This window comes from Odontesthes bonariensis, chromosome 2 (assembly GCF_027942865.1).
Source record: "Odontesthes bonariensis isolate fOdoBon6 chromosome 2, fOdoBon6.hap1, whole genome shotgun sequence".
In the NCBI taxonomy this organism is placed as follows: Eukaryota; Metazoa; Chordata; class Actinopteri; order Atheriniformes; family Atherinopsidae; genus Odontesthes; species Odontesthes bonariensis.
The window spans coordinates 9705587-9727445 of NC_134507.1; the positions used below are offsets into that span (position 1 = coordinate 9705587).

The following is a 21859-nucleotide window of genomic DNA, read 5'->3' on the forward strand; positions in this document are numbered from 1 at the left end:
AATTTATTTGTATAGCACATTTAATGTACAAACAATTCAAAGTGCTTTACATTAAATAAAAGCATTGCAGCAGGGAGTGGAAGAAGCATTAAAAAAATAAATAAAGAAATACATAAAAGAATATAAAGGGAAACAAATAAAAAACAAGCAACAGTCAAGATAAGTTAAAAGATAGCGTGCAGCTTTCATGCATAGACACATGAGAAAAGAAATGTTTTTAACCTGGATTTAAAAATGTCTCCATTTGGTGAAAGTTTAATCTCCACTGGCAGTTTGTTCCACTTGTTAGCAGCATAACAGCTAAATGCTGCTTCTCCATGTTTAGTCTGGACTCTGGACTGGACCAGCTGACCTGAGTCCTTGGATCTAAGAGCTCTGCTGGCTTTGTATTCTCTGAACGTATCACAGATGTATTTTGGCCCTAAACCTTTCTGGGATTTGTAAACCATCAGCAGACTTTTAAAATCTATTCTGTGACTGACTGGAAGCCAGAGTAAAGATCTTAAAACTGTTGTTATGTGTTCAGATCTCTAAGTCCGGGTTAAAACTCCAGCAGCAGCGTTCTGGATGAGCTGCAGATGTTTAATGCTCTTTTTGGGAAGTCCAGTTTAAAGAGCATTACAGTAATCGAGTCTACTGGAGATGAATGCATGGATGAGATTCTCCTGGTCTTTTTGGGAGAGCAAACCTTTAATTCTGTTGATGTTTTTGTTGATGTGCTACTGAAAGTCAGATCTGAGTCTATCAACACTCCGAGATTACCAACTTGGTCAGTGATTGTAAGGGCCCGAGTCTCAAGATATTTACCAACGCTGACCCTCTTCTCTTTGCTACCAAACAGAATGATCTCAGTTTTGTCTTCATTTAATTGTAGAAAATTCTCTCTCATCCAGGTGTTTACTTCCTCCAGACACTGACACAGTACGTCTGCTGGGCTGCAGCCGTCCGGTGACAGAGACACATAAAGTTGTGTATCGTCTGCATAACTGTGATAATTGATGTTAAAGTTCTGCAATATCTGACCCAAAGGGAGCATATACAAGTTAAACAGAAGAGGTCCAAGAATTGACCCCTGGGGGACTCCACAAGTCACGGCCACTCACTCAGATTCATAGCTGCCAATTGTAACAAAATAACTCCGGCCTTCTAAGTAGGACCTGAACCAGTTAAGGACCGCTCCAGAAAGTCCAACCCAGTTTTCCAGCCTGTGCAACAGGATTCTGTGATCTACAGTATCAAACGCAGCGCTGAGGTCCAACAGAACCAGGACTGAAACATTACCAGAATCAGTATTCAACCTGATGTCGTTTAACACTTGGACCAGAGCTGTTTCAGTGCTGTGATGACGTCTGAAGCCTGATTGAAAGTTATCAAGACTTCCACTTTCATTCAGAAAGTCGTTGAGCTGGTTAAATACAACTTTCTTAATCAGTCCATATCACTGAGAGTCAAATGCACTTTAGATCAAGTTGTTAAATAAGTGCCCTCTTCGGAAAGATGCACAGTACATTAATGTACTTTTTATGTCACGTAAAACCTCAACTGACACCAAGTAAACACCATTTACCACAAAACAAATAGGAGTAGTATCTTGTCTTTGAAAGAACATGGCAAATTGTCATTTTTCTCCAAAAACTGTATAAAAATGTTGGTTAGTTGCTTAACCTTTTTGTCAGTTGACTCATTAACTAATTTGTTATGTCAGCTCTAATTTAGATTATAGGTGTTGGGGCAGAGCCGTCCCAGCATGCATTGTGACACTGCATTTGTGAAGCAATAGTTGTATTTGATGTGTTTTCAGTGACTTGAAAGGGTTGTTTTTGTGTGCAGCAGTCAGTGTTGTGCTGTTTAACCAGTTTTACAGTTTTATTGGATTACTTTTAATTTTATGACAAGAAGCAATCACACCTTGAGTCAAAGTCCCCCGGTAATCTTATATATTTGTTTGATATCTATATGGCATGTGGGTAAATATGTAAATGTTTGCTTACTCTATAATGCGATTCGATTGGATTCGATTTAACGGAATCTTGAGTGAAACTCAAAGTTCAGCTGATCATTGCTTGATACATACAAATATCACTGCTTCTTGTAGCAATAAATGAATCCATACAGTAATTGTTGAAAGTCAATATCAGGAAGATAGACGTTGTGCGATGTAGAGTAAGCATATATTTCAGTTGCGGCAAATTGTATTATGCAACATTGACATCATTTGACTTCCAAGAGCAGGAAACTTAGAACTATTGATAAAACTCGAATTATTATTTTATCAAATGGTCTGATTCAGTTTTGTCAGGAGGGGTCTTAATTTCAGACTGACACATTGAACTCTTGCCAACAGCATAGCAGTCACACTTGAAGTATTGGTACCGTAAGTATTCCCAGAGATTCTTCACACGCAGCACTATCCCCTGAACGAATTGCCAATGCTTTGATTGATTGGGAAATGTTTCATGCGTTCTCCAATGGGAAGCAAGTTAGGAGTGTAAGTACGTCACTGGATGAACGGGGTTTAAGAAAAGCCTATAGCTTGTTGGCCCTCAGTCTTGACTGCAAGGAATACTCTTTGATGGTTTACACAAATAAAACGGATACAAATTGGTAGTTTTGTGGAAAGTTTGACTTTTTTTTTCGTTGAAAACATTCATTTCTGTGCTTCCTCTGCGTTCAGTGGGGTCTGGCCTGCGAGATGATTTTTTTTGTTTATCTTTTTTTTAGCGGTATTCTGTTAGAGTCCTCAGAAATCCCACACATTTTTGGCTTTTTATTTTTAATGCGCAGAGTAAATACAACACTGATAAATGTGCTGGGTTCTATCATTACAAAATAGTTTCGGACCCTCACAGTCGTCGTTTCGAGGAACTTCTTTGCAAGCAAGGAAAGGGGAAAATAATGATTGTGGGACATTGTCTTGCAGTCAGAGCTGAGGGGGAAGGAAACTACGTATTTATCAACGCTGTAAGAAGCCTAGAATGTAGCTGGCTTATAATTTACTGGAAACCAAGGTATGTTTATAGACTTATTCTTTTGGTTTGGTTATTGTGAATATAAGAAATAGGTAGTTACTCCCAGACAATGTGACTATGTAAGCAAACGTCATGAAGGATGTGTTCGTTTCTCTTTGTTACAGTTTTGACAGCTTCTACACAGGACGTTGCGGTGCAACAACGAGCAGCTTTTACGTTATGACTATTTGCTAAAGAGCTAAAATTGTTAAATGTGTACGTCGCTACTTAAAATGGCTATAGAGGTATTTAGGTGTTAAATGCATTGAGGCTAAAACGTTGTCTATCCAAATATTCTGGTGTGAAGTTATCGTGTGTTGGCTATTTGCCTCGCAGTGAAGCTAACCACAATATTAAACTTAGCGGAAGAGCAGAACCTTCAAAATAAAAGCATCGAGTGCATCGGTTAATAATACAGTCAAGTCAAGTCAAGTCTTTTATTGACAGATACACAGAACAACAGAGTCGGACTGGGCACTGAAATTCTTAGGACAGGACACCGTATAGCAGCTACCATAACAAGACATAACATGCCGTAACATGTCATGTCATAAGTACTCTACCAAAAATATTTACAAGACAGTAGAAATAGATAGGCAATGTGGATACTACAATATGCAATATACATTTTAACGCTAATTACAAGAGCTGTACTGTACATATAATACACATAATAACCTATGCTAATCTGAGACCTATACTAACTATAACATAAGGAAAAATAAAAAAATACAATGTTGTGCAATATTTCAGGTTGCAGTGCAATCAGCAGTGGAGGTAGGCATGTGTAAAGTATAAAGTGTGTAAGTGTCGAGTGTGTAAGTGATGAGAGTGCATTATAGTCCATTTAGAAGCCTGATGGCCTTAGGAAAAAAACTGTTCTGCATTCTGCGGGTGCGAGACCGGATGCTTCTGTAATGCAGACTGTACTTCTGTACTGTCTGCAGCTGGAGGAAAACTAGATGCTCAAATGAATTATGTTGATTAGAATCAATGACGTGTACGGCTGTATTGTGTATTTTTAAGATAAACTGTAGGTTTATATCGCACTCACTCACATAAATATCAGTTTGATGGTTTAAGAAGTCTTTATCCCTTAAACTGTTAAAGATATTGAATTTTTTTCCTTTTGAAGACTTTGGCGCTTCTTTGCTGAAAATGAGAAACAACTCAGGAAGAAATCACAGGAGATGAAAGACGTGTGCCCACAAGCTGACAAGATAGGCTAAATGTTATGATGTGATTTATACAAAGCTTAAAATTGCTCTGCTTATCTGGAGCAAATCATTTTTTGAGATTAACCTAGTCTGAGGAGAAGCATGGATTCTTTAGAGTTGGGGTCCTCTTCAGCTCATTATTAAGCTCATTATTAGTATATCTAAGGGTAAAATAGTCAGAAAATGACACAAACATTCATTTCAGTGAGTATAGGCTTCAACGTAAATATGGTTTATTTTGAAAGGCAAATACCCTCCCGGAAATGAGTTTCTACAACTTGCCTGCTAACTTAACGCAGGCTCTGCTATATACCCAGTTAGCTAGCTGACTATGTTGTTAAGAGTCCGTTTTGTTTTGGTTGTAAGTGTGTCAGGTTCGTCTGACCGAAGTTTCCGATTCAAGTCCGGTTACAGTGCGTCACTTTGACCCCTCTGCATACCCGAGCGCGATTTCAAAAGCGAAAGTGCCTTAATCAGCTGATCCTGTTTTTGCTAACCCTTGACACCTTGTGTTTTTTTTTTCCTGCAGAAGCCCAAATTTAAAAGCGCAAAGCGGCGCGGTGAATCATGAATCTGCAATGAAAGACTCGGGGGAGCATTTGGGGCTTCCTTCCGGCTGTCCGGGGCACTTCCAGCCACCTGGGGCATCAGAGAGGAAACCAGAAAGAGATCTTTGTCATTCCTGACTGCCTAATCGCCCAAATTGGTGAACGAGTTGGAGGTGTGGACGACATGGCCTGCCCACATCAGCCTGATCTGTCATATGCGTGGGAAAAGTACATGGACTGCAGGCTGCAAGGAGCGGATCTACAGGTAAGGTGCTGCTGGTGGGATCAGGGCAGGAGCTGGTGGGATGTAGAGTCAGCTTTGAAGTCTTTAACAGGGTGCAAGTGATGCATAATTATCCAGAACTACAAGGAAGTGGTTGAAAATGCCTCCAGGTGCATCAAAACAAATCTGTTAAGACTTGAATACTGATGAATACATACGATCTCTACCATATCTTGTTTTCACTGATGGACAAAAACTATTTGTTTTCATTATATGCCACTTGCAAAAGCATATTCCTCCTGAGTATTTTAATCTTACTGTTTGTGAATAGAAATAATCGAATGATTAAATGTTCTGTGCCTAGTTCCCTTTTCTGTTATAAGGTTTCAAGCCCAAAGTTGTGTTAACCAACAATGGAAAACATTGTTGAAGGTAATTCTGGTGGTCATAGCTCAGGGTGCTTGTGCAAGTCTTGAAAGTCTTAATAAGTATGGAATTTTGAAGCACTGTTTTCCAGACCTTGAAAAGTCTTGAATTTTGTGTGAAAGTCTTAATAAAGTATGGAAAATAAATGTATGGTAGAATTTTACAGTATGCTGAAAGGCATTGTGAAATGAGAAATAGGAAGGTAGGCTATAAAACTATAATTTTACTAACTGGTCCCGTACTGTATTAGCCTAATGGGATGATATCCAATCAACGCATGCTTAGCCTAGTCTGGCACATTTTCGTAACGTCACTGCTGAGGTCTATTGACATGTCCTTGTGATTTTCATGTTTTGAAACGTTTTCGTCAGTAAAAGCATAATTTACTGTGAATAATGCATTTGTTCATTGAATCCTAGCCTATAAAAATGAACATTTCTAATAAACACAGTTGGTACAATCTCAACCAATGAAGTAGGCAGTAGGCACACAAGTCACAAGTACATAAAGTTAAGGTCTTGGGGAAAAATAGTATCAGTTTTAAAACAGTCTGGAAAAAGTCTGGAATTTTAATTTGGAAAAAGAGCAAGCACCCTGTAGCTGTTTTAGAGCCAGTATTCCTGAGAAACATATTGCAAAATGCTGGAGGGGGGGGGGGGGGGTCCTGGGCTTGGTTTTTGGTTTAAACCCTCTTTAGAATCACGGAGCCATGTGCGACTTTTTTTTTTTATGACTGTTGTGCAGCGTGAACACGAGCAGGCTCCACAGTGAGTCAGTGCAGAGGTGGTGGCAGGTGTAAACCACAGATTGCTCAATTTTACGTCAGCGTATGAGAGTTTTTTTTTTTTTAAATCACTGTTGGATCTCTGCTACTCTTTTTATCCCCCTCCTTGTGTCAGAGAGCCAACAGCAGACAGATCACGAGATTTAGATTAGGATCAGACTGCACGGCTTATGAGTGCTTTGTCACATGAACACACTCGCACGAACACACACACACACACAGAAATACACACTTGTACGAGCTGATTTAGGCATTCGGTTGTACCATCACTTTTAATACATCGTGTATGTTTCGTTCTCTAAAGCCAGACCTACTTTTATTTTTAAAGCTAATCAGTGCTGTGAAAGCTTTTTGTAAATACCGACGAGCTTTCTCTGTAGATGTAATGTCTGTGATGATGTGAGATGAAACCGTTGCTTTGTTAGTTACACTGGTTTATACAAATATTAATCCAAGCCAGCAACGCCATGAATACCAAAGAGCCCTCCTAAGTGGTCAGAGACAATGTTGTGGAGACATACTTCAACTGGGTTTTGAAATGAATATATATATTAACCTTTTATAATGCCATGGCGCATCATTAAATCCACCATCACAATATGGAGACGGTATGGCATTGCGACAAACCTGCCTTCATCCACCAAAACTCTCAGAGCAGGCAAGGAGAGCGTTAATCAGAGAGACAAGAAAGACGCCAAAGAGAAGACTGGTGTATCTGTCCATCAGCTGGGAAGAGTGGCCAGAAAGAAGTCATTGGTTACAGAAAAGTTCTCCAAAATACATTTGAGAGACTCCCCAAATAAATGGAAGAAAGTCAAATTTTTTTTTGGCCATAGAGGGAAAAGTTATGTCTGGCGCAAAGAAACCCTGCACCTCAAGAACACCATCCTCACAGTGAAGCATGGTAGCAGCAGCATCGTGCTGCGGTTTTTAAACTGGTCCCGAATCACCAAACACATGGCCCTAAGCACACTGCTAGAGCAACAGTGGGGTCGTTTAAGAGGACATCTTTAAATGTGTCGGAATGGCCTAGTCGAAGTCCAGACCTCAATCCAACTGAGAATCTGTGAAAGACGGCCGTACAGCAGCAGAACCCATCCGGCTTAAAGGAGCGGGAACGGTTTTGCTTTGAAGAATGGACTAAAATCCCAAAACACTGGCTAGATGTGCCAAGCTCATTGAGACATATCCTGACAGAATTGCAAGGGGGTGAATACATATGCATGCAGCCATAGGAAATAAACCTCTGTATGCTGTAACATACCTCTGTATGTAGGCCTGCATTAGGCTTTTTTGCAGTTGCCATAGTAATAATGCTTTGACCACACTAAGCAGGCTCTGCCTTTGTATTAACAACAACTTTTTCTGTCGCTTCTGCTGCGACGGCTCCCTCGGGGACGACTGTGTTTGCTCCTCCACCTGTCAGCTTCACAGCAATCAAAGTTTCATGCTTGTATTTGTGTGCGTGAAACACACAAAGACGGTTTAGTGAGCACAGCTGTTCCTCTCCAGTTTGCTGATATGGTAGCTTTCCCCTCTTGACTGAGCCTGATGGGGGATGCAGTGACAGCTTGTAGCACTCACATGGCTACTGTTGCACTGCTTGCAAATGATGTTCTTCACAAGGGCATGCAGCCTGTTTGTGCCATCTCTTTCAAAATGATATGTTCTGTTCGTGGAAGATAACATACAGATAAAACCAAGCGATCTTGGGAATTATTTGACCACTGAGCAACACAGCAACACTCTGCCCTGCTGTACTATGTGCGGCTATTTGATCACACTTCACTGTGGAAGTGGCGGGGGACCAACAGACACCTCCTGCAGCAGTTGATGAGAAAACTTTAAAAAAGGTGTCACAAAACAATGATATAACTTCCTGCCCCCCCCGCCCATCTTCACATCAGTCGGAATTGCTCATACTGGCTTTTTCTGTCACTTATTCATAGCTCAGTGCCTGAGGCTATTATCATGGGGTGGCCGACTCTGACCACCCTTTTTGTTTCCCTTCTTGGCATCACTGTCAGCAGATTCTTTTCTGAGAAAGCAGAAATTACCTTGAAGATGATTCTACGTGTCTGAAAATGTCAAGAGACAATGTACGCTCGAGTCTCATTGAGGGGGGCGGTGTTGCCTTGTTCCATTCGTAATCGAAAACCACAGCTAATGTGTGGAGTTCCTCTAACCACAGTCACCTTTTTGACTTTTTACCATTTAATTTAAGTAAATGTATGGAATGATGACAGTGCCACGGAAAATGGCACTGCTAAAACATCTGTAAAAGACTGAATAAAGAAAGTAAATATATATAGAAATGCATACATTTGGCTTATTTTTTATTATTCCTTTCCATTTTGCTTTTTCATTTTCCCACGTTTCCTTATTTTCATTTTGTCTTTGTTTTTCCTTTTCGGTTTTGCTCTGGGGGGGGGGGGGGGGGGCACAAGAAAACAACAACAAAATGAACAGATTTATTCATTTATTTTTGCCACTTCTGTCATTCCATACACAATAAATGTGTTCCTGTTACTGCTACAGTATGAATGGATTTCTGAGGTGAAAATCCTCTTTCCAGCCTGTAGAATTTCTTCCTCTAAGGGGCCCAAAGCTGTAGATTTAGCATGTTCTGCTACTGCAGGATATTTACCACGGGCACTTTTGTGAAGTATTTGTGGGGGACTGTTTCCATTCTGTTCCTTCTGTCTGTAGCCTAATGAGCAGAGCAGAGTCAATTTAGTAGAATGGTTGTTTGGGCATGAGCCAAGAAAGAGAGCAGGCTCTGTTGCCTGTAGATTGTTCAGTTTCATTATGAGATAACAGGATGTTTCAAAACACCAGAGTGCTGGCTTGAAGCTCTTTGTTTTTTCTGTCTTTTGGTACCTCTAACTGTGTCCCAGTTAAATGATCTCACTCGACTCTGCGTGACTCATATATTATTTTCAGCAAGCCTAAGACAGTTACAGACTTGGACTGCTTTTCAGCTCTGGTTAGTTTTACTGTTTGCATGATAATAGATGACAAGTCTTCTCCTCTACTGTGATTGGCCTCATCTTGTAAGTATCGTTCTGTGGCTTCTCGTAACATCAGACATGTTTTTTTTTGTTGAAATTAACAGCTGCAGTGAGTTGTAAAGTAAATGATCATTTTTCTGCACGGCGTGGCTTAATTTCTGCTGGCGGGCTCTTGTGTGTGAAGACGGCTGAATGTAGTGATTTTCTACATCAGACAAACCTTGGTCACACATTCCACCCACACTTCTTGCCTTTGCCTCTCCACTCTCTGCTCTCTTCTTTACATTTTTGCTGCGATGAAGTGCTGATTCCTTATCTAAATACCAGGGGTGGGACGATATGCTTTGGTCACGATTCGATTGTGTCCCGATTCTAAGGTGCCGATTCGATTTGTATCACGATTCTTGATAATTGCGATTCTACAAGTATTGCGATTCCATATAATCAGTAATTGCAATTTTCTTCCTCCTTAAAAAAAAACAAAACAAGTTGAACCATACACTTCTAGAATGAATGTCGTTCCCATAAACAATATTCATCAGTATGGGTCAGTCAGTCCAGCAGCTGACATTTATTTCAACTCAGACAAAAAGAGGTAAAGTTTACAGTTTCAAAATTAATTCAAATGTCCACACAGCACAAATGTGGGCTAATTTTAACATAACTTAATGTAATGAATTGATGAAGTTTTTCTGGACACAGATATGACGTAATATAATCAATTCTGGGGAGAAAAAAACGATTTTTAAAATCAACCCATTAAAAATCGCGATATGTACATGAATCGATTTTTTTCGCCCACCGCTACTAAATACGATTAAACTTGGCCAGCAAAGCACGTGGCAAAATGTAGAGAATTCTGAGCAGCCGGTGAAGATGGCCGTGTAGCTTCACCTTAATTATCAAATGTGCGCCCATGCTTTATTTCTCTGATGTGTACAAAGTTAAAGCTTTGGTGTGCACATCGTGCATTTCCAAGGATCTATTAACCAAGATCTTATGCAGTGCAGTTTAACTCTCCTCAGGGGCCCACTGTGTGGGATGTTGTGACGTCTCGCTGTACAAACTGACTAATTACAAACAAGTGAACCTCCCCCAACCATATCGAAACAACGGCGGTCACAAAAAAAGAAAGAAAGGCAACCCTATTTGGTGTCATGTATCATTGTGATGCTATAACTTGGTGGAGTTTTTTTTTTTTTACGTCTAAATGTATATAAATAGCTGGTTTTAAGGTAAGAAAAACACAATATTTAACCCCCCCCCCCCCCCCCCCCCCCATCATCATTCTGGTTCAAAACTGCACAGTTATGAATGCTATACTGCATTTCTACCAGTGGACTGCCAAAAATGTTACTCACTGGAACTTTTAGATCAGTTGTTATATGCAATACTGCACAAAAAAGCTTGGTTATCCAAACAGTAGACGATATTGTTTGGGCTCACTTAAAACTTTGCACAGTAAGGAGGGGAAAAAAAGTAACTGTGACTTTAAATGGTCCTGAATTTATCTGTCATATAGAGGTCATGTAAAACTGGAAAATGCATTCATGATTTATTTCTTTTAATGTTGAGGCTGGATTACACCGACCGATCCATAACCTGCTGTGATCAAAAGGTTATTGTCTGGCAGTATTATAGTTTAACCCTTGTTTGTTTATCCGTGCAAACTAGCAGAATTGCATCAATGTGAATCTGTTTTTACATGATTTCCAAAGTGATTTGCTCCCACACTCTTTAGTGAATTCATCATGACTTGGCTTTCTGGGCTTTTATTGACATTTAAGCAGCACTAGGTGCCAAACATAAAGAATCGTGCAGTCATGGTCACATCCTGATGTCTTGTGATCATCGCACTACTCTTTACAAAGTACTGTTGATTTTAGTTTTGACTTTCGTGGTTTTCACCGTGCCACGATATTGCTTCTCAAAGTTGAAGTTGCTTTGTAAACCACAGGGCTTCTTTCGCATCCGCATTTATTGTTCCGCTCGTAGTTTCAGCCTAACTCTTACTCGCTCCGGTGTCCAGTGCCGTTCCACGCGATTGGCAGACTGAATGAATAATTCATCTCTCTTGTTCTCGGTTGAGTCAGACCTCTTCCATTGCTCTGCCTCAGCCTTTTTCCATCCAGCAACAGCTTATTAAGTCAGACGTCTCGTTTGGAAAAGCACACTGGGGGGGGGGGGGCAGAAGATGATGTTTTGGTTGTAATTTTAAACGGGGAAAACAGCTTGCACATCATCTCCCTGTAATGAAAACAAGGAAGCAGAGGGTAACACATTTCCATTTTCTGCTTAGCAGCTACGCTCTGGCAAATGTCACTGCTTAAGATGACACTATCACAAACAGAAACATGCTTTTTGGGTTGGCTTCCTGGGGGGGTGGTATTTATGGTGGCGTTTGAAGCTCTCTGACTCATAGTTTGTGAGGAAATGTGGAGCGTTAGGGCCTCCTCATGATGCTCATCACCCAAACATCAAATTAGATCAGTTGGGTTCTTTAAACTGGAGAAAAAAAACATTACATAACCATGTTCCCTTTCAGGAGGATGGGATCGCTGCGTTTTTTTCTGTCTCTGCCAAGTTGTAGTCTAACCAATTACCCACAGAGATCTTGAAAGGAGAGTCTGTACCAGCATGGGTGACTCAGCTATGAGACTCCCATGACCAGGTCTCCCATGATTGCCACGCCGGACGAAGACAGGGCACGGCCACTGTGTTCAATCAGTTACGGGAACAGGGTTGCGGTTTGCAAAAATACATCCCTCTCGTGCAAAGCAGAGCAAGCGAGTGTTAGTTTTTTTCCCCTAATTCTGGGACGAATCTACGCTCTGTGTCTTATCATCTAGCTTACATATTTGTGTCAGGTTATTCTTAACCAAACGGTTTATCAGGGAAAATTAAAGGCAAGGTCGGACTCTCCAGAATCAACACTGTTAAAGAAAAAATGGATGGAATTCTTTAATCAACAAAAATGTGCTCTCTATTTACAAGGGCAGCAATGAAAAGAGAGGGAAAGTCAAAACTTCCCTTCTGGGAAATATGTTCACTGAGCTTTGTGAACTGTTGACTTCCCTGCTGAGCTGTATTTATCAGTATTGGCAGTCTCTCCATTATCAAATCACGCTGGCTGGATGGCGCTGAGTGCATTGTTATATTGGATTAGAACCTCGTAGGAAAAAAAACCAAATCTGTTGCTGGGAAATGAGTGTTATCTCGAACCATTCAGTTTCCCTCTCCCATTTGAGGAATACGACCACAACACGGGTACAAAGATAACACAAGGACAAACCACGCCATGTCAGATATTCATTTGAGGAGTAATTGACTGAGTGTGCAGCTCCAGCTTTGCTTCATGGCTTATTTATTGAACTAAAAACAGTATTGGCAACCCTGCAGCTTTGATCCCATGCCAGTCGCACTCTGCTGTTTATCTCTGCTCTCATCTGTTGCTGCAGTTATTTCTTCCACCTTTGTGTTCTTGTCAGCTTTCATGTCCCCCCCCCCTCCTCCCCTGTCCTCTCCCGTCTCTCTCATGATCCATTCCCTTCTTTTTCTCCCCTTTCCCGTCTCCTGCGTTTGGCGTTGTCCAGCCCGCTGATGTGCTGTGACCCTGCAGCCTCCTACCCGCCCACCAATCCCATCACTGCTTGGGTTGGGTTCTTGTCTCAGCTGTTGAAGTGTCACCCCCTCTGTGCCCCTCCCTGACCCCGGTGAGTGTGGTCAACTCTGCACCTTCATCTTCATTCATTTGGTGTCCAAGATTGTGAGACGCTAGGTAAATCTCTTTTAATGTCATTCATGAAGTAAGAGATTAAGTAGCTTGGAAACCAGAAAGTTGCTTTTGGCACTTGCGACACAGGACGGAAGTCGTCTCAACAGTGCAGCTTTTGTAGCGAAAGCTGAGGTGTAACGAACCAGCAGGCTTGCAGAAAACCGCAAAGAAAATCTGTCTGTAAGCTGTTAATGACCAACGCTGTGTTTATGCGCTAAAGGGGTGTCTTTTTACCATTTTGTTTGCTTTACTGTATGTTTTATGCTGCTTGTAAAGCAAATTGGCATACTTTTTAAGTTGCGTAGAAAGCTGTGTCCCTGCAGCGATATTATTTGTTGTTGCGTCGCCATGACTATTTTCTGTTTTGTACAAAACTACAAGGATGTGAACCGATGCTGACCTCGTTGTAAAAAGATCACATTGTGATCTGTTGATTTTTATTTTTTTTTAAATAAAATTTTTAAAGGAAAGCTGTAACCTTTCCTCAAAGCAATAGAAAATTAAAGGTATTTCTAGTTTTCTCGTTGACAAGGAAACATTGTGTTTACGTCCAGTCTTTCTCACAGAATTCATTGTGTGCGTGCGTACTTGAGATTAACGTTGATCAAATTTCCTTCGCCATAAAACATTAAGTCTTTGCACAGTGCTCAAGCTAGCGCAGCTAGCGGAAGGATTTCTGAATGATTCTAAATTGTTTAAGTTAATTCATTTATTGAGAACATCTTAATCTTCCTCAGCTCAATCAACAACATCTCTATTGGGGTAAAGTCAAGATTCTGGCTTGGCATTTCAAAACATACATTAATTCTGTGTCCAGTTTATTTAACGACCTAATCTTTAGGTCACAGACCGCTGCATGTGTCCATAAAACTCGTTTATACAATTTTGAATTCCTTGTTATTAACTTAACTTATTGAGGTAGTAAAGCAGCCACAATTTATGACGCTCCCTCCATCATGCTTCACAGATGAGATTTTGTCTTGGTTGTGCTTCTCTTTCTTTTTGGAGAGAAGGGTTTCCTTCAGGGCACGAAGAAACATTAACACTTTTCCTTCCGTTTGTCAAATGCAAAATGCACAGGTATATCTCTCTCAGAGCAGGAAGAACATTTATGTGCTTCACCCTTTAAAGTGTGGTGTGGTAGGGTTGTGTTGGGGTACTTTTTAAAGGCAGTCTTATGTGTTAATGGCTTAGTAATGGAGCACGTGTCTTAATACATTTAATCAGAATATTATGCTTTTGACATGCACATAGTGGGCCTGCCTGCTAATCCGTGGGTATGTAATGGGAAAGAAGAAGAAAAAGTTTGTTTCTGCAACTTTATTGATAAGATTCAGTTTATTGAAAATGAGACTATCAAGAGGGAGCAGTATTATGTTCTGCCCCCCAAAAAATGTCCCTCAGTCCCTCTGAAGAAGCAGCCATCTTACATAAGACTGATATCATTCACACTGTCCTCCTTCCTCCAAAGAACACAAACCTGTGGGTCAAAGCCCACAGTAACGACCCACGAGAGAGCGTCGCCTTCCCCGAGATCAGAGACGGAAGCAAAACTTCCCAATGAATTCATGAAGCTGTGTGAGACTGTGAGAGCGTGCAAATTGCAAAACGTACTGCAAAAAACGGGGAGCTTGTAATTAATCAACTCATCGCCAGTCCAACAGCTTGTTGAGAGATTGTCAGAATGTCAGAGAGAGGGCATCTAAGCATGTCACCTTATCACTATATTGTTCCAACATGAGCAGAAAAGAACTTCTGTATTCCAATCAGACAGGAGCATAGACATTTTCCTGAACTTTGGGCTATTATTCTGATAATCTTTGGCCCCTGTTGCGGCTGTTTATTCATTTTCACAGTCCACTTTCTGTATTGTGTCAGGGCCTTCGTAAGTCAGTGTTTATTATGCGACTGGTACGATGTGGTGTCTGTTCTTTGGCGTTGTGACCCAGACACTCAGGGCAGCCGCATCAGTCAGGGTCAGGGATCAGTGTTGCCTGAATGGATCCTTTCAGTGGTGTCAGATTAGCAGAAGCGTAAAGGTAGCTCCTGTGTGGTATGAGGGACAGCAGCACGCCGGCTTAGAGGCCCCCAAGTCCGTCGGGAAGGCATTAACACACTACGCTGGAACTAGTTATGTGGTTATATGAGGCCGGGTGGCTCGTCTCACTGTTCAGAAAGTCCCTGTTGCGTTGCCAGCTCAGGTAAGATATTCCTGTTCTGAGATCAGGCCCTGTTGCATTGTGGCAAAGCTGTTTTCATTCCTCTGTAGTCTTTGTTTCCTCGGACTGCAGGATTCTCCATTGCTATCCTAGTTATTTTTATTGTATTGGGAGGTTAAGTAACCAGTCTTTCAGCACTACATTGCTCCTGAAAAATCAATGCTGGAGCAAAAGTCGATACATAATAACACATCATCTTTTTATTGACTGGACCGTCGTTTAAAAACAGTTGTGAAAAGCAAAGGTGTTCCAGAGTAGCGTCACAATGGGTGGTCGTTAGAAAAGGATGTGTTTTCATGCTTCATTTCAGTTCCTCTTCATTTTCCTAGAATTGATAATCACACCGCTACTCTTGTTTCCCATTTGTGTGTCTCTCATCAGGTCAGCCTTCGGAGTCTGGAGAATTTCCTCTGTCTCTTCCATTATGTGCAGCACAGCTCCGCTCACGGCACCAAAGATGCACTGAAATTCTGGTAAGGTTTCCTCATCGTGTTAACATTTTACACGCACTACGAGAGAGGTGTTGTCTCTTTGTGGCTGAAACTTTGTAATTGAATGAATTCCAGCACAGGAGCATCGCCGGCTGTAATGTTGAAATTGTGGAATTACAGCCACAGGTTCATGAAACCTTCTTTGACAATAGAAGGCAAATATCACAGTTAATGCTGTCGGAGCCAAAATTGTGTTTAAAAAAAATGTTCAAACTTTTGTCAGAATAGACACTGGCAGCCGACTGTAAATCTGAACGTACATGTGAAACTGATACTAGGTGGGACTAGATACTAGACTCTATGCAGTAACAGCTTCACTTACTTCAAGATTGTTTTTTTTTTTGTTTGTTTGTTTTGTCCCAACAAGGAACTGCCAGATTTATTTTCATCAGCTGATGTCCTGTCACTTTTAGGCAGAAATTAGATTTAGCAGTGAACTTGTTGTGGACTAGACTAGTGTCGTGACTAGACGTGGCTCCAAGTTCATCACGAGTCTAACACAGAGACAAACAACTATGCGCGCTCACACACAGAGGAACAATCGGTTTATAATCACCAGCTAGTCTAACTGGAGTGTTTTTGGACTGTGGGAGAAAACCATGCTGCGGGAGAACATGCAAACTCTGCAGAAAACGCTCCAGCCGAGATTCGGACCGGGGACATTCTTGCTTGGAGTCGATGCCAACCACCTCACCACTGTGCTGGGGAAAGTTTGGGGCGTAGTACGTCGTGACTGTATTTCAATGAATCTTGATGACATACACACACGCGCACACCTACAACGAACGCGTACATTAGCACTTACGAGCTCTGCGGTCTTTCAGCCAAGTTTAAAGTGGGATACGGGTTGAATGCCAAAAATGGTTTTCCCTTTTTTTTTTTTTTTTTCTTTTGTGTTTACTTTTAACTTATAGACCTAAGGGAGGTTCATGTTGCTCTTTACAATCAGCCACTGAATGACCGACGGTTGCAAAAACTGAACTACAGACACAAAGTCCTCTTGTCATGACGCTGTGAGGTAGTACACGGGTAGATTTGCAGCTTCGTGCTGTTTGTTGGAAAGTGTGAGAGGGTGATGTTGGACTTGATAAGAATAAGAACACATCGAGTAGGAAAAACAAGAGCATTTAAAAAAAAAATGTTTAAACTTTGAAATCTTGATGCTGATTTTTGCCATCAGTTTAACTATCCAGTTCATTTAAGTGTGTTAAAACATCCACAATGAGTTTTCCTCAGTTGTGTGTGTGCACTTTTGTATTGTTTGCAGTGACCAGATGTATTGATAAAGTGGCTTGTTTGTCTCCATGACATCACTGTAGCTCCTGACTTTCCATTGACTGTGTGCTGTACACAGGTATCCGAGCTCAAACGTTGCAGGTTTTAGACTGGTGGACCAACACTAACTCCCTGGCCTGTCTTTGACTATCATCTATTACTTCGAGCGTAGCTGAATGAAGCCGCTACTGTAAATTACTCGGCTTCAAGTGAAGAGCCTCACAACAACCGGCTCGACGGGCAACACAGAATGTGAGATCTGCCGCAGAGCGATGTGTTTTGCATGGAAACCATTATCTCTGTTTGCTAAGTCGCTAATCAGTGTCTTGTGGTAGTGATGAAAGGACCGAGGGGTCAAAGCCGGTGAAGCAGTCCAAAAAGAATAATGGTTTTAATAGTTCCAACAACAGGGAATGTTGTCTGTGGGGAAAAAAAAAATAAAAAATTCTTTATCATGCTTTATGATATCCCCCTCTACTTCATTTTACTACATTTCTAAGTTGTGCATGCTGAACTCTCAATATATCAGCTGTATATTTTGAAGGCGTTGCGTCAAATTTGATAACATGTTTACGCAATCAATTTCTAGTAGCCCCGAGCTGATAAAGCCTGAATTATCAGGGTTACTAAGCATTTCGTCACAGCACAATTTTTACCCTGCAGCGGATGGCAGGAATATTGAAAGAGATACAGAATGAGATATATGTGAAGGTGACTTTCAGGTATCATATGACTGAACTACACATGCATTATCTATGCATGCCTCAACTTCAACCCTCCATCCCTCGTGTGCCGCTGATCAGTCACTAAGAATTATCACAAGTAATCGTTATAATACATGTAAGCTTTTAAAGTTAAAGTTTCTTGTCCCTCCCTTTCTTGGTCAGACATAAGAGCCACTGGATTTTATTTATTCATAATGTATATATATTTATTTTTTAAATTCAATTAGATTATTTTTTCTTCTCTGAACTTGGAAAATCCGGTTTTACCTAATGTGCACCAGCATGCAGTGTTTCTTGTCCCTGAGTCATTTAAGACCGAGTATTTGCCAATATGGAGTCTCGCATCGACACATTTGCAAACTACACATCATAATCAATGCCATTTATATGCTTGACACTTATGGAGCTCTGTTTTGCAGACGTGATGTGCTTTCATATTAATCGTGCATACACGTGTCAACTGGTTGAAACAATCCACTGTCTTCCCCGCATTAGTTTGCGATGCGGCGCTCAGCGTGTCCTTCCTTGTGCACGAGCAGCTGAAGTGTGTGTGCACAGTGCGGCCCATTATCATACGTAGCTTATCTTCTTGCATTGTCACGCAGAATGACGTGGACAAGCAGCTTGCTTATTGCCCATACTTTTAAAGCGTCCCCAGTTGCCCGCTTCACGTGCTGCACCGTGTCAGATCTACAGAATGAATTTGAAAGATTTGATACAACGAGGAATCAATCCAGCATGCTGGGAGGCTTAGCGGTGGCGTCGAGCAAATATCCGAACTCCCAATGTCTGTAGTCGAATCAGATAAAATACCTTGTGGTTTTGTGTCTCATTTGTAGTGTGCAGCGGTTGGGACAATCCTCAGCTCCAGAAGGCAAACATAAGCCATATAGTCAACTGCAGCGATTGGCTGGTCATCCAGAGCGATTAATTCAGTCACCCTCCCTGTAATCCTTTTTTCCCCCCTTATCGCTGTCCTGTGGAAATGTATCTCTTCACTTTAAGTTTCCTCCAGTGAGGGCTGCTTCGACTGAGCCGTAGCCCCGGGTGACTAATTGAGCATGTGGTATCCGGCCAAGCATGTGCACTTTTGGTGTCTTATCAAAATTGGCGGTGTTGAATGAAGCTCTTCCACGACTGCTTTACGAAGGTTACACTTAAGTTATCTCCACACAGTCTTCACCTCAGTCGTATTATGGCACAGCTGATGTAAAACAATCAGTCACAAAACACCTTGATTGGGATCTGATACTTGAGACTGAATTTGCAGTTAGCAGATATGAAAACAACCCTGTGTAAGATTTACTTTTTTTTTTTTTTTTTAAATACCTTTAGTGAGACCAAAAAAAAAAGAATTTATATGATGAAAAAATGTAAGTCCAGGCCTCACCATTGCTGAAACATCTTTAAAAGAGCAGAAACCTTTTCACAAAACATTTTGAGCAAGCTATTTTTTGGAAAGCATGTGGCCTCAATTAGAGCCATTAATGGCAATTAATCGCTAAATATTATAAAGTTGATTAGAAATACATGAATAATGTCATTTTTACACAATGCTTCTCCAATTTGATGGAATTACCATGTTATTGGAAGTCAGGCAACCTTGATAAGACAAGAAGAGGAATTACAAATAACAGAGGAGCAGAATTAAATCGGTGTGAGTTTGAAATTTAAGACCACACAAGATCAGTTTTTAAAGATGAAAGCACCAAAACAACTTGATCTTTGTGGATTCAAAACCATCGCAGTTTGCCTCCTTTTCCAGTTATCCCTCATGGGCCTTTTTTCCATAAAAGGAAACTCCCTCTTGTTGTAGTGGAGAATACAAAGGCAGTGACTGTGAATGACGGTTCCTGACTGGGGTCTTTCACAGGGCACTGGGTGCTTGTCTGTATTCCCAAGACCCGTCCTCTCGCCATGTGACATCACATGCTTTCATGTGATACGCTGATCTGCTGCGAATCTGGAAAGCTTCCATTTGAAATTCCAATTTAATGGAATTTATGCTGCGGAACAGAGAATTCAGTCAGCAGTCATGTGAGGAAGGATGCAGATCCAGCTAGCAGAGCTCAAGTCAAGTTTGGAGCATACACAAGATGCCTACAAGGAAACGGTTTTGCCCGATAACATTTGGTAAGATGACAAGAACTATATGTGGGTGTATAGTTTTGATTCATTCAGATTTCCTCTGTGTATTGAATTGTTATTGCGGAGAGGTGTCTGTCGAAGAGGTAACGGAAATGTCAACTTTAACACGCAGTCATTTAATATCTGTCTGTTCAGTGCTGAAGCCATGTCTTTAATTCTTGTCCAGTTGAATGAAACACAGCAGGTATTGTTCTGCGATGCGGTAGAAAGAGGAGTCAGGTGTGTGCACTTCATTGAGATGTTCATTTTTAGTTGAGGAACACATGACATGTTGCAGACACAAGCGCACGCCAGCCTTGAATCGCTCTAAAAAGCACGCTCCATCGGTTACAACTCCAGGTTTTTGATGTTTGACGCTAAAGTCCGTACTGGGAACATTATTTGTTTTCACTTTGGGTTCACATCTTACTGTGTTATCAGCATATACTTTCCTGGGGAGCTGGCTGTCGATCTTTGCATTTGTTGTTGACGTTTATGTCCAGACTACAATATTAGCTCAACACTAACGGGATAACTAATGCGATTAAGCCCCTGTTCTGTCACATCCGTTCAATTAAGATAAAACGTGTAAGAAAATTCAGGTATTTTCATCATGAAACTGTAATTACACATTTTTTACATTTATTTTTTCAACATTTTAAAAGTGGTGCAGCTTCATCTAAGTCTGGGGTTTTAAGTATCTGTGCACCTACAGTATGTCGATCATTTTCATAATGGCTCTGCCCTCTAATGTTTAATGTCCTCTGTTACAGCTCAGACATGAGTGGGGCCAGTAACACACTGGCGAGAGAGTTCCTGACTGATGTACATCAACTATGCAGTGCGGTGGCTCAAAGAGCGGAGGCACGGGAGGAGGATGAGGAGGAGAGTCACATGGTGGCTCTGGGCGAGTACCTGGTCAGGGGACGGGGCTTTCTGTTGCTCAGCACCCTGGACTCAATCATTGACCAGGTTTGGAAAAGCTACTAATATTCATCTTATCCCCTGAAGACAAATCACTTCATTCGGTTTAGTTTAAAAAAGTTTGTCTGTTGTGACATATCAGCACATCTCAAACTGTTGAGATCTGAACCGATGTTTGGTTGAAGAATAAAATCTGCTGCGTGGCACTTAAAGTACGCAAAACCCCACAGATTCAATAACATTCACATCAAATCTGCTTCCGTTTTCAGGTTCAGCTTCACTTCCTGAATAATTTACGATGCTTTTTCATGGGGCTGTGCAACATCTGCATGGCAGATTTTCATTTCTGGACATAATTGCACTCATCAAAAGGAAATTGCTGACAGACAAGGATGCAGTGAAATGAAACCACACGATTAAAGCAAACAAACGTAATGCTGACATCACATATCAGCTGGGGAGATCAAAGAGTTATTAAAACCAAGAGAGAATCACAAGCTGTGCACTGATCTGACGCAATATTATGTCACAAACAAACAAGTTGTCACTGAGTGACACATACGGCACATTTCAAGAGCCCTTTTTTTTTCTACAGGAGTTTAATGATCGTTAAGGATTCAGTTAGAGTTCAGAGCGCTGACGGTGAATGTCAGTGCTCTGCAAAACAATTGACTCTGGTCTGTACAAGATATTGACCAAATTTGTTCAGAACAGCCTCAGCCTCCTTTAAAACACTCCGAATAGGTTATGAAATATAAATGATGCAAGCTGATAATAAGATGCTAATTATCTCGATGCTTCTTTCAAGTTTGATTCTACGTTATCGCTGCACAGGACAGGTAGCAGTTCAATACAACGGAAATGCACGCCGCCTCCTCTCCGTTTAGTTAACGCTGCCTCTGACAGTTGGGAGAAACCTGTCACAGTCTGAACACAGTGATGGGCATGACTTCACAGAGCCACGTGTTGTTTGCTCTGTCAACCTGCTCTGACAGAGCTCAGTATTTCCTCTGCTTTTCCTGAGGCTAGTTGTCATTTTCTTCCAAAGACTTTAGAGGAAATATTGTCATACACTAAACGGAACCCCGTGTGTCTGCATCCCGATG

At 41.2% G+C, this 21859-nt stretch overlaps 1 protein-coding gene across 6 annotated transcripts in view; it reads left to right on the forward strand.

The window, feature by feature from the left end:
- The first annotated feature begins 2924 nt into the window (after positions 1-2924).
- Positions 2925-21859, forward strand: part of lyst (lysosomal trafficking regulator) — a 54626-nt gene continuing 35691 nt past the window's right edge. For 5 of the 6 annotated variants that reach the window (XM_075476333.1, XM_075476367.1, XM_075476359.1 and 2 more), the window contains exons 1-4: positions 2925-3008; positions 4755-5038; positions 15593-15684; positions 20603-20801. In XM_075476333.1, coding sequence (XP_075332448.1) covers positions 4958-5038; positions 15593-15684; positions 20603-20801 — 372 coding nt within the window. In that variant the 5' untranslated portion in view covers positions 2925-3008; positions 4755-4957. Of the gene's footprint in view, positions 3009-4754; positions 5039-12852; positions 12931-15592; positions 15685-20602; positions 20802-21859 lie in introns of those variants that run through there. The other variant, XM_075476376.1, reaches the window with a different exon arrangement.